Source organism: Heterocephalus glaber, unplaced genomic scaffold (assembly GCF_053883595.1).
Source record: "Heterocephalus glaber isolate CG9 unplaced genomic scaffold, H.glaber_assembly_v1.0 deba00001466, whole genome shotgun sequence".
NCBI classification, from domain to species: domain Eukaryota; kingdom Metazoa; phylum Chordata; class Mammalia; order Rodentia; family Bathyergidae; genus Heterocephalus; species Heterocephalus glaber.
The window spans coordinates 19,820-32,595 of NW_028258313.1; the positions used below are offsets into that span (position 1 = coordinate 19,820).

Below are 12,776 nucleotides of genomic sequence, written 5' to 3' on the forward strand. Positions count from 1 at the left end.
AATAGATAAAGTATCTGAACTTTTTCCCTTGTAAATGTGTTCAAATATGGAAGAATTTCTACTCATAAAGCTGCCACTGTAATGAAGAGTTCATAGCAATGATGCCCCTAATCTAATAGTTCTTTCACATAACAGTTTGGACAGGAGTGACACAATGTGCAGGAGAGCTGGCTCTCTCTGAGGATGAGGTTGATGGGTTGGAAATTTCTTTTTGTAGTTCTTCTACTTTTTTCCGAAGCTCTGCTCGTTTAACAGGAAGTTCTTTATATCTGCTGTGAATAGGTTCCTGTGGTTTCATCCGTGGATTCCACCTGGTGTAATTTCCCACCCCGAGCTCTAGGTGGCGCATGCTGGCTACTGGATAAAGGGCAGGATTGGAACGGCTCCCAGAGAGAAGACCAGTAAAGTCTTCCAACTGGCTATTTATATAAGACCAGAGCGACACAGTCCTTTCAGGAAGATTCTCTTTTCCTCTCTACTGTTCACTGTTTCAGAGGAATGTTCCAAATAAACAGCTGTATAGGTGGCCCAGAATGGTAATGAGGAAATACTCATTGATTTCAGATGCGGTAGGAAACTCTCTTGTCATTTGCCAGACACAGTCAATAAACTGAAGGAAAACAGGTGTTCTGTACGCATCTGCATGGTTCTTTGTTTGTTTGTGGCTTTTTTGTTGTTTGTTTTTTGTTTATTTGGTACTGGGGATCGAACTTGGGACCATGCCTTTGCAAGTCAGGTGGTGGAACCACTGAGCTAAATCCCCAGACCTTGCATGGTTCTTATCTCCATGGCCAATTCTTAGTTGGAATCGATATCCAAAGCTTAGCCACTCCTTTTCCACAAGGACTTCAAATTCTCGGATGGTTTGACAGTATCCATCTAACATGAGCACAGCAAAGGAAGTTAGCTGAGCTGTATGATCCCGACCATCACTGCAATGCACCACCACAGAAGCCTTCCCTGGCTTTCCCTTGTCCGCAATCCTAAGAGCCCCTGCAAGAGTAAGCTTAATACTGGGTTGGGGATTTAGCTCAGTGGTTTTGCCGCCTGCTGCACAAACGCAAGGACCCGAGTTCGATCCCCGGTACCAGAAAAAAAAAAAAAAAAGAAGCTTAATATGCTCCAGCCAGTGTGTAGGTTCCAAGTTAGACAGCCAGTGAGTTTATTCAATATTTGGATATACAATCTCCTTAGGTTTTCATAATGACTCTCTCATAACATGAATATTGGGATATCCAGAAAAACCAGCTCTGCATTTTGATAAGCATCTTCACTTTCATAACCTCCACCCTTTGCCTTGTTGGCAACAGCGTTAACACTTGGTCAGGCATCAAATATAAAGATTTGTGTGACTGGGCATTGGAATCCATGAGAGCTTGTAGGTATTTTTCATCTTCTTTACTTTGCTTTCCACTCACTCCTACCATGGGCTGGCTACATCACATGATTGTGGCTTGACTCTCAGGATGAATCCATGATAAAACTGGGATATGGGCCCTTGACCTGAAGGATGCCACTCTCTTTAATTCTTCATCAGGAGTATTTGCTGTCACAACCAAGAGTGCAGGATATGTAACTCAAAGTTCATATCATTTATTTATTTTCGTTATTCTCCAGCTTTCATTTGGAATTCCCTGCCTTCTACACTCTAAAAGAGGGTCATATAACTTCCATCCATTTTCTGGGAATATTTCTTTGTATTCAGAAGCAAAAAAGGGCAAGTTATTAGAAACAGGAAAGGCATATTTCATCAGATTCTCAAATATGGATCTTCTTGTTCGCCCCTTAGGTTTAGGGGAAAATCGCAAATTCCTGTATACTCTTTTTTTTTTTTTTTTGGTACCACAGCTTGAACTCAGGACCTTGCACTTGTGAGGCAGGTGGTGGAACCACTGAGCTAAATCCCTGACCCCTGCAAATTCTTAATATCCTTGCACATGGTTTCTAACCCATAGGAATTTTTACCTCTATTAGAAGCACACCCAATTTTTCTACTCTACTTATCACACCAAGAGAAGCATCTAAAACAAATGGGGGGGGTCCCGTTCCATGCTTTTGAAATATAACCTGTAGTTTTTAACAGTAAGCTTTCCTACTACAGTACCAGTGAATGGACATATGTAAGTTATGTCTTTAGCCATGTCTTTAATATTTTCCCCTAGAAGCAAGGGTAGTTCTTCCATTTCTGCTAATTTGATAGACTCCCTCAGGACCCTCAAATGAGGAGAAAAGATGTCTGCAGAAGTTGAAATGGAATCTGATGATATAACAGAAGCTGATTTTGTATGCACTGAATTCTCTGAATGAGAAGTGGAGGAAATTATCATTTTTAAGATGTTTTATCTCCACTTCTGATGATTTTCAAATGCCAATGGCTCTTAACACATTAACCTGGGCTGGGGATGTAGTTCTATGTGGAGCCCCTAGGTTCAACCCCTGGATAGGGAGTCCACACTGGGCGGCAGAGCCACCGTGGGCTGGGAGCCAAAACTCCCACAGCTTGAGCTCTTCTGCATGATGCAGGAGGGACAGCTGGAGAGAAAGGCTGAAGTGACCTCCTCGGCTGCTGTGCAGAAGGGCCGAGGACCGAGTGCAAAGTGTGCCGGGCGGGGGCCGAAGTCAGGCCAGCACAGGCCTGGGAGGGAGCGACCCCTGGTCTTCTGCCACACTGCTGGACGCCCACACAGAGGGGTGGGAGGAGGCTGTCCCTGCCCCTGTGCTGGACACTGCAGACAGGGGCTCCTGGCCGCCCCCGGGCAGGCTGCTTCTCCGCACAGATGCCTTAGCCAGGAGGAGCTTCCCACCGCTCCCCATGGGGTCATTTCTGGTTTTTGCATTATTCTGTCCTCTCATCTCTTAGTGCTCCATTTGTCCCATGTAAAATTATCTGCAGTTTTAGTGTTCTTTATTTTATATTTATTTCTTCTCATGATTTTGCTTATGTTTAATTTACATGATTGTTCTACTTTCCTGTCTCCCTGCTTCAGTTCCATTTTACCTCTCCTTTTTTCTTCTTGCTCATTTCCTCCACTTTTAGCATCTTTCTTCTTACTATTTTCTTCCTCATTTTACATCACTTCTATAATGCCTTTTTCTTTTTCTCTAGAAGGGTATAGAAGGGTCTTGCCTCGTTATAATAAAGGCTACATATGTCACAGACTAGCAACCATTGTCACACAGAGGGGACAATCTGAAAGTATTTCCTCTAAAATAAGGAATAAGGCTCTACTTTCACCACTAGTATTCAACATAGTACTTGAAATTTTAGCCAGAGCAATTAGGCAAGAGAAAGAAATATAAGAAAAAAATAGGAAATTTAAAAAGTTAAATTATTCCTTTTTTCTAGGTGGTATGATCTTTTTCTTAGAATATCCTAAAAACTCCACCAGAAGACTTGTAAATCTGATGAACAAACCCAGCAAAGTGGCAAGATTCAAAATCAACATACACACATCCATAGCTTGTCTAGATATCAATTATCAGCCTGCTGAGAAGGAAATTTTTAAACCTCCATTCACAATAGTTTAGAAAATTGAAACCCCTAGGGATAAGCCTATCCAAGGAGGTAAAAGACCTTTACAATGAAAGGTCTTCAGTGTCTACAGAATACTGAAGAAAGAAATTGAAGAAGACACTACCTGATGGAAAGACTACACGTTCATGGACTGGCAGAATGCTGAGGTAGCCACATCCTGAAAGTAATCTACAGATTTGATGTGACCCCAATCAAGATACAGAGCTAGGAAAAACAATCTTAAAATACATATGGAAACAAAATCCCAGAATGGCCAAAACAAGCCTATGAGTAAAAAGAGCAATGCTGAAGGCATCTCAATATCCAAATTCAAAATACATTTCAAACTCATAGTAACAAAAACAGCATGGCATGGGCATAAAACCAGACAATTAGATAGTGGAATAGAATGAAGAGCCCAGAAAGAACCCCACACATTGACATTACCTGGTTCTTGCAAAAGGGCCAAAAATATATGTTGGAAAAAAGGGACCCTCTTTAACAAATGCTGCTGGGGAAAGTAGATCAGCACACAGGCAGTTAAACCTGGGTTCCTGCCTCTCACCCTGTACACAAATCAACTTAAAATGGTTAAAAGAGTAGGTATAAGACCTGAAACATTGAAAGTGCTAGAAAAAAATATAGAGAAACACTTGAAGTCATAGGCACACACAAAGACTTATGGAATAAGACTTTAGAAGAATGAAAAACAATGGAAGAATTGATAAATGGCATTGCACCAGATTAAAAATCTTTTGTTAAACAAAACAGACAGCAGAATGAAGAGATAGCATACAGAGTGGGAGAAAATCTTTGCCAGACACTCTTCTGACAGGAATTAATATACAGGATATATAAAGAAATAAAAAACATTGACAACAAAAAACAAATAGCCCAATCAGATACTTCCAAAAAAAATACAAATGGCCAAAGTTATATGAAAAAAATGTTCAAATTCTTTAGCCATCAGGAAAATACAGAATCATATAATTTGCAAACAAATATTATTTGATTTATTTCTTACTTTTATCCCTTTTATTTCTTTCTCCTACCTAACTAGTGAAAATGTTAAGAACTATATGGAATAAGAGTGGTAAGAGTGGATAGTTTTACCTTGTTCCTGGTTTCAGAGAACACATTTTTAGTTTTTTCCCCATTCAGAATAATATAGATTGTGAGTTTATCATATATGGTTTTATTATATTAGGAAGTGATGTTTCAATAACTAATTTTTTTAGGGTTTTTATCATGAAGGAATGCTATATTTTGTCAAAGTTTTTTCTTCGACTATTAGATGATCATATGATTTTTATCTTGTTAAAATGTATTATGTTTATTGATTTGCCTGTGTTAAAACATTCTTGCATCCATGAATGAAGCCAACCTGATCACTATGTGATCTTTAGTTAGGTTTGCAAAATATCTTACTATGGCTTTTTGCATCTGTGTTAAAGGTATTAGACTAGAATTTTCTTTTTGTTGTTGTAGTTGTGTCCAGTTTGGTATCAGGGTGATGTTGGTCTTTCACTATGAGTTTGGAAGTATCCTTTCCACTTTATATTTCATGGAATGGTTTGGGGAAGCACTGGTTATTTGTTCTTTAAAAGTCTGGTAAAATTCAATGGTAAACCTATCTAGTCCTGGACTTTTCTTTATTAGAAGAGCTGTTATTATTCTTTCAATCTCATTGCTTATTATTGGTCTGTTTAGGTTTTTTTTTAATATCCTGTTGATTTAGCTTTGGTAGATTTTATATGTCTAGAGATTTATCCATTTCTTTAGGAGTATCCAATTTATCAGAATATAGATTTTTTAGAGTAGTCCCTCATAATCTTGTGATACCTGCTTGACATTGCCCTTTTCATGTCTCATTGTGTTGATCTGATCTTCTTTCTCTTTCTTCTGCTTAGTTTGGCTAAGGGTTTATCAATCTTGTTTATCTTTTCAATGAACCAGTTCTTTGTTTCATTGATCCTGTATGTTATTCTTTTAGTTTCTATACCATTAATTTCTATTATGATCTTCATTATTTCTTTCCTTCTGTTGGGTTTGGTTTTGGTTTGTTCTTGTATTATTAAGATTTTGAGGTACATCATTACATTCTTTTGGGGGAAAGGGGTTTGAGACAGGGTCTTGCTCTGTAGTCCAGGCTGGCCTTGAACTCACTATATAGCTCAAGCTACCCTCCAACTCATGGCAATCCTCTTGCCTCAGCTTCCCAAGTGCTGGGATTACAGGCATGCACCATTACACATGGCCTATGGGATTTTTTGATGTAGGCACTCATAGCTATAATCTTTATAAACTTCTCTTTTAGAATTGCATTTGATGTATCCCAGTGATTCTGGTCTGTTGTATTTCCATTTGATTGTAGGAATTTTAAAATTTCCTTCCTGGTCTCTTCAATAGTCTACTGATCACTCAAAATGAATTGTTTAATCTCCAAGTGCTTGTACTTTCTGTGGTTTCTCTTGTCCATTTCTAGTTTCTTGCCATTATTATCTGATAAAATGCAAGAAATTACTTCAATTTGTGATATGTGTTATGGCTTCCTTTAAAGCTTAAAATATTATCTGTTGTTGTACAACAATGTTCCATGAGCTGCTGAGAAGTCTGGGTATTCTGTAGTTGTTAGAAAATTCTAGAGACATGTGTCAAGTGATTTGAACTATGGTGTAGCTGTACTCTGATGTTTCTCTGTTAATTTCTTGTCAGGATAATGTATCTATCGATAAGAGCGAAGTACTGAAGTCACCCTATGGTATGTATCACCTTAGGTTAAGTAAGGTTTATTTCATAAAATTGAATCCACCAATGTTCAGTGCATATATAACTGTCATATTGTTTTGGTGGATTTTTCCCTTTACCTATATGCAGCGGTCTTCTTTGTCTTGTCTAATTTTGTTTTGAAATCTGTTGTGTCAGAATATGAGCATAGTTACTGCTGCTTGTTTTCAGGTTCTCTGCATGGAATACTGTTGTTCACACTTTTACCTTCAGTCTGAGATTGTCTTTGCTAGTGAGGTGTTTTTCTTATAACCAGTAAAGAATTGGGTGTTGTTTCTTTTTTCTTTTTTTTGGTACCAGGGATCAAACTCGGGTCCTTGCGCCTGTGCAGCAGGTGGCGAAACCACTGAGCTAAATCCCAGGCCCTGGGTGTCGTTTCTTAATCCAGTCTGCTAGTCTGTGTCTTCAACTGGAGAATTAATGCCATTTACACTCAGAGATATTGTAGAAAGGTGATTTCTTTCTACAATGACTAATTCTTGTCATTTTTGGATTGATTCTGTCCTAATTCTCAATAGCGTAACTACACTTCCTCTTTTGTGTGTAGGATTCTCTTAGTTGTCTTCTGCAGTGCTGGCTAAGTGGTCATGTGTTGGGGACCAGCCACAATGTGTATATATTGGTGGGGGCCAGGTTACAGGCCCCCCAGTCCCAAGGTTGGTGTTACCTTGCCTCAGGAACAGAGAAGTATGCGAAAGATCGCAGCCTTCCTGGCTATGTGGGAAATCCATAATCATAGTGCTCCTATGGCAAGATAACTTCTACTGGGGACAACAAGAAATGCAGGTATCCCAGTACAGGGAGTTAAATGCCTTAACTTGCTCCCTTTGAAATTCTAAACTTGGCCCCTGGCTTGCTATCCTAATCTTACTGCCGTCACTGTTCTTGGAATAGTGCACTGCCCCTGCCCTGTGCTTCTTGCTGAATAAAAAAAGTGAGCCCACCATGGAGTTAACTGAAGCCCGTCCACTAGAGACAGATTCCCCCTGGCCCTCGTTGCACACTGAATATTGTGTTGATCTCTTTCGTTTATTTCCCATTGTCTTTCCTCAGGTATTTGGGGGTCTTATCTCGGAAGCCTTTACCACTCCTTCAATTTTGAAGGATAGCTTTGTTGGATATATTAATCTCAGTTGGCAGTCATTTAAATTATTAAATACACAATCCCTGCCCTACTGAGCTTAGGGATTCTGCAGAGAAGTCTGAAGTTATTCTTACGAGTTTGCCTGTGTAAGCAACTTGGCATTTCTGTCATGCAGCCTTTAATATTCTTTTCCTTGTACTCTTGGAATCTTAACTGTGATGTGCTATCAGGAAGGTCTTCTCTGGTTGTGTTTACTTGGGGTTCTAAATGCCTCCTGTGCCTGGATATCTATATTTCCCCCCCAATTTTGGAAGTTTTCTGTTTTTCCCTTACATAGATGGTTCATGCCACTAGTGTGAATTCCCATGCTCTCTTCCACACCACAAACTCGCAAGTTTGGTCTTTGACCCATGGTCCAGCGTTTGTGGATGTTGCACTCATAGCTTCCTGGTTTAAAAAAAAATAAAATCAGCCCCTTGTTAATGTCCTCAACCCCATATTCAAGCCCTGAAAGTTTGACTTCTACTTGCTCTCTTCTCTTAGTGTGGTTTTCACTGAGTTTTTATTTGACGACTTGTGCTTTTTACTTCCAGAATTTCTATTTTATTTTCCAGAATCTCTATTTCTTTGTTGAATTGCTCTTTTAGGTCTTGCATTGTTTTTCTTCATTCATTCTGCTGTTTAATTATGTTCTGTCTGAAGTCATTAATTATTTTATAAATTAATCTTTTGAATTCTTCGGCATTTCGTCTACTTTGATATCTTTGCACTCAGTTACTGAAAAATTATAGACATTTGGAAGAGGCATATTGTCTTGTTTCTGCACACTTCTTGTGTTTCTATATTGAGATTTGTGCCTGTGTTGGGATGGATCTCTCTTTCATTTTTATCTGAGGATCTTTTCACATCCAGCACTCTTGTGTGAGATTGATCCCCAGCACCACACAGAGAAGAGACTAGGAATGGCAGTAATGTCAATGACACAAAGACAAATTATATATTGACAATCAGTGGAAACTAGCAAAAAACAACTATGCCACTATTCACAATAGAATAAACTAGAACCCTAAAAATTAATAAGGTTCCAGTGTCTGTTCTCTTTATTTCACTTCTTCTTTCTCCCTTCCCATGTTGCCTTGGGGTGGAAGGAGGAGAATTTCCTACTTCTCATGTATTATGGATGCAGTGGGTTGAATAGCAGCCCACCCAAAATTATGCCCATGTCCACTTATAACAAAGTTGACTAAATACTTCGAGAGATGTTTGCCCTAGGTAAGCCAAATGGATTCTAAATGCAGCCACACATATCCTTCTATTTGATTGTATGTGACAGAAAAAAGATGAAGTTTTGCAACGCAGGAAGAGGAAGTACGACCACTGACATAGACTGGAGTCAGCAGCCTGACCCAAGGAAGACCTGTGGTCCTAAAAAGCTAATTCTGCAAGGAGCAGATTCTCCCACAGAGCCTCCAAAGGGCCCACAGTCCAACCAATACCTTGATTTTATATTTCTAGCTTCCACCCCATGGAAGAATAAATTTGTGTTGTTTTAAGTCACTCAGTTATGATACTTTATTATAGCAGCCTTGGAAAATTAAAACAGTCAGTTACCCTATCATGTCCTAAACTTCATTTAGGAACCTGGCATGTTGCAAAACTAAAATTTTTTTCTCCAGTTATGACAGAATATAAATAAATATATGAAAACTACCTTAAATATTTTTATCATATTGATGAAAACAATTGCAATTACTACAAGCTTTCAGGAAAAAAATATTGGTAGAAGAATGTTTTTGCTGGACTTCTCTGTAACCTGCTTAAAAAATATCCCGTGTCTGGGTTTGAAGTGTGTTGTTATCCACCTCCCAGCCTTAAGTTTCACTCATATCCCTCAGCCCACGTCGGTTTGGCTGCGGTCCCTCTGTGTATCTGAAATTGTGCCCGGGAGACCACCCAAAGCCATTCCTTGCTCAGGTCAGCATGTGACTTTAACCTTCACCTCGAGGACCCCTGGGGCATGTTCGTCACTAACGACGACTGCCTTTTTCTTAGTATTTCACTTGGTTTCCCGTCCAGGTGAGCACAAGCCTCTGATCTCTCTCCCACCTCATCGGGGCCCTGTGTGGCGCTCTTGTCCATGCATCCGTAGGATAAAACCCAAGGGAGAGCCCAGATCTTGGGAGAGACGCTGACCTCGTCTGTCTCCTCACCGTGCTGATGCTCAGGTACCCAGGGCCCCGAGAACTGACCAGCACAGGCAGACACTCTCCCGGCACCTGCACTATCTCTGCCTGGTGGTTAGAATGCATTTCCCCGCTACCCACCCTGCACCCAGTCATCTGTTTAGGGTTACTCACAGTGGTAACTAGCTGTAGTCCCTATGTAAAACGCAAGCCCACACTCCCAAGCCCATACCTGTTTAGTATTTCCTACCGCTTACCTCCTGACAATACTGCATACTGTCTCGCTTTATTATATTTATTTTCTGTCTACATCTTTAGGTGCTCAGATGTATTTTTTCTGTTTTTCTCATTGTTATAACCTCAGTGTGTACAATAGTGGACATGAAGCAAGGACTCAGCAGTTAACTGTTGAATGAATGGATGAATGAATGAATGGGTTGGGGCCTCAATAAGGAGGATATAGTTATACAAATTTTTAGAAAAATAGCATTCAAGGGAGAGGGAAATTCTGGTGAAAACCAAGATTGGAGTATGTCCTGGTGGGTGGAGAGGAGATTCGGTGTGGGAAAGTCTTCAGACCTCGTGGAGGCAGCAAAGAGCGGTGGTCAGGGCAGAGAGTGCAGTCTCCTGCCTCGAGTCAGGCCCTGCGGGGCGCCTTAAAATTCCATAGCTTTGTTCAGGTTACTCAAACCCACGGGCTTATTTATATCAGCTTTAGGGTAAAGCTAACAGACTATGAGAATAAGGGCTGTGTACACATAACACACTTACCTTAGTGCCTGTAAGCACACAGGTTGTAATTGCTTTCATTGTTTCTTGTTAAATAAATGAATAAGAATATATATATATGAAATTACATTCTGAATATATGTCATCATTGGCATAAACAAGGAGAAGGTGAGAAAATTCTGGTTCTCTCAACTGAGACAGTCTGTGAATAACTACAACTCTGAACAAACCCATTCTGGATAGCCAGCCTGTGGCTCTGGTCTACTACGGGAAGAATGGCTTACACGTGTTCATAGAAAACAGGAACTTAGATGAAACTGAAAATGAGAAACTGAAAATCAGTCCTGTCGACCTAGGCTCTCCGAGGTCCGAGTGTTTTACACGCCAGTCCAAAGCCCTCAGCTGCAGGCCCCCGCCCTGGGATCCCGGCGAGGAGCAAGTCAGGGGGTGCCTCACAGTCCCTGTCTTCTGGGAAATGTGGGTGATGTGGGGTCCCCACGGTGAGTCTAACAAGGTAGCACATGATGGGGGCTTGGTGCAGAGTGAATGCTGAGTAGTGGGGATGCTGTTTCGCTTCACACCAATCACGGGTCTGTGCTGTCATCAAAACTGAAGCACTCTTCACAGCAAGAGGTTTCTCTGAGCACCACCAGCACAGACGGATTTTCATATTTCTCCACTGTAATCTAAAAGGGTTCAGGGAGCAGAGTAGAGGTCGATGCTATGAGAAAAGGGAAAGTGAGCCCCATCTCAAACATGAGCACCTGATTTTGGGACAGAGGAAAATTGGGCTGAAATCCCCGAGGGGCAACTCAGGGAGGCAGATGCCACCCAGACCAGCTGGTCACTTGCCAGGAGGACACATGAAGGGAAGAGGGGACTCTCTGTAAGAGAAGATGGACCCTCATGCTTCGGTGTGCAGCTTCCCTGCTTTCAGCGCCTTCCTCAGAGCCCTTGCAACGTCCCTGTTCCGGAGGCTGTAGATAACAGGGTTCAGGACAGGTGCAATGATGGTGTAGAAGAAGGACATGGCCATGTCCTTCCCCGGGGTGTGGGAGGAGCTGGGGAGCATGTAGTTGTAGACGGCAGCTCCATAGAAGAGGCTGACCACGGTCATGTGGGAGGAGCAGGTGGTGAAGGCCTTCTTGCGGCCCTCAGCAGAAGTCATCCTGTGAATGGCAAGGATGATAGAGTAGTAGGAGCCTAGAATGACTGTCACGGGGATGAGGAGCATGAGCACACAGCACAGGTACATGAAAATCTTGTAGGAAGTGGTGTCAGAGCAGGAGAGCTGCAACACAGCAGGAACCTCACAGAAGAAATGGTGGATCTCACGGGACCTGCAGAAGGGGAAGGTCATGGTAATGGAAGTGAGGACGAAGCCATCTAATGAGCCCACGAACCAACAGCAGGAGGCCAGGAGGAGACACACCCTACGGCTCATCAGGACAGGGTAACGGAGAGGACGGCAGATGGCCACATGGCGGTCATAGGCCATGGCAGCTAGAAGACAGTACTCGGCACCTCCCAGCATCAGGTAAAAATACATCTGGGTCCCACACCCAGTGACTGAGATGCTCGCCCTGTCGGTCAGGTAGCTCACCAGCATGTTGGGCACAGTGACAGAAATGTATGTCAGGTCCATGAATGAGAGCTGGTTGATAAAGAAGTACATGGGAGTATGCAAAGAAGAGTCAACGTGGATCAGAAGTATCAGTACAGCATTCCCAAATACAGCCATCAGAAAAAGACCAAAGATGAACAAAGAGAGGAAGCCAGGGTGTGGGGACTGGCCAAAGATCCCCAACAGGAAGAAGTTGCCACCCAGAGTCTGGTTGGCCGGCCACATGATGCAGTATGTGGCTGAAGTGATTTCACCTAAAGGGCACAAGCAAACTTTATGTTATTTGTAAGCGCTCAGGTGGTATAAGCACTCACCGTGCATAATAATATTTTCTTCCATTTAACTTAAAAACTCAAGAAAACCACACATTTTTCCAAGATCAGATGTAAAAAGAAAAAAAGATCAGATGTAAATTTGCACAAAAAACCCACATTAAATTATGAATCTCATCTCCCAAGTAGAATGGGAATATACTCTATATTCTCTTCAGGCTGTTCACCTGACTGAAGTTAAAACATTCCTCCAGGGTACTAGGTAGCCATGATAATTTTCCTCGTGCTTACTTAAATAAATTCACATTTATAATATTTCCCGATGTTAGTATACAGTGGTATGTTCCTAAATGCTTACATTCCTTTCCCATGAGATTTTACATGGCGACTATTAGAGATATTTCTACATCTTCGAATTTCAAGGGCCACTTTTGGGAGAAACTATTAGTAATGCCTGTGCTTCTTAATTTTAAATTTCTTTATGCACAAATCTAGTCAACATATTTTCTCAACGTTTAAATAGCTCTTAAGCAACTAACAGACAAACCAGTCATATATATGTCAAATTCAAGAAAAGTGTTCA

The 12,776-nt window shown here is 41.2% G+C and overlaps 1 protein-coding gene and 1 pseudogene across 1 annotated transcript; both read right to left on the reverse strand.

The window, feature by feature from the left end:
- Nucleotides 1-124: 124 nt before the first annotated feature.
- On the reverse strand, nt 125-2,516 carry LOC101726713 (phosphatidylinositol-3,5-bisphosphate 3-phosphatase MTMR2-like; annotated as a pseudogene).
- Nucleotides 2,517-8,818: 6,302 nt separating this feature from the next.
- On the reverse strand, nt 8,819-12,146 carry LOC101696943 (olfactory receptor 2T10-like). The gene is made up of 3 exons (XM_004841935.2): nt 11,238-12,146; nt 9,097-9,144; nt 8,819-8,824 (listed from the first exon to the last, which is right to left on the reverse strand). The coding sequence occupies exons 1-3, from the start codon at nt 12,144-12,146 to the stop codon at nt 8,819-8,821; spliced, it is 963 nt and encodes a 320-aa protein (XP_004841992.2).
- Nucleotides 12,147-12,776: the final 630 nt, after the last annotated feature.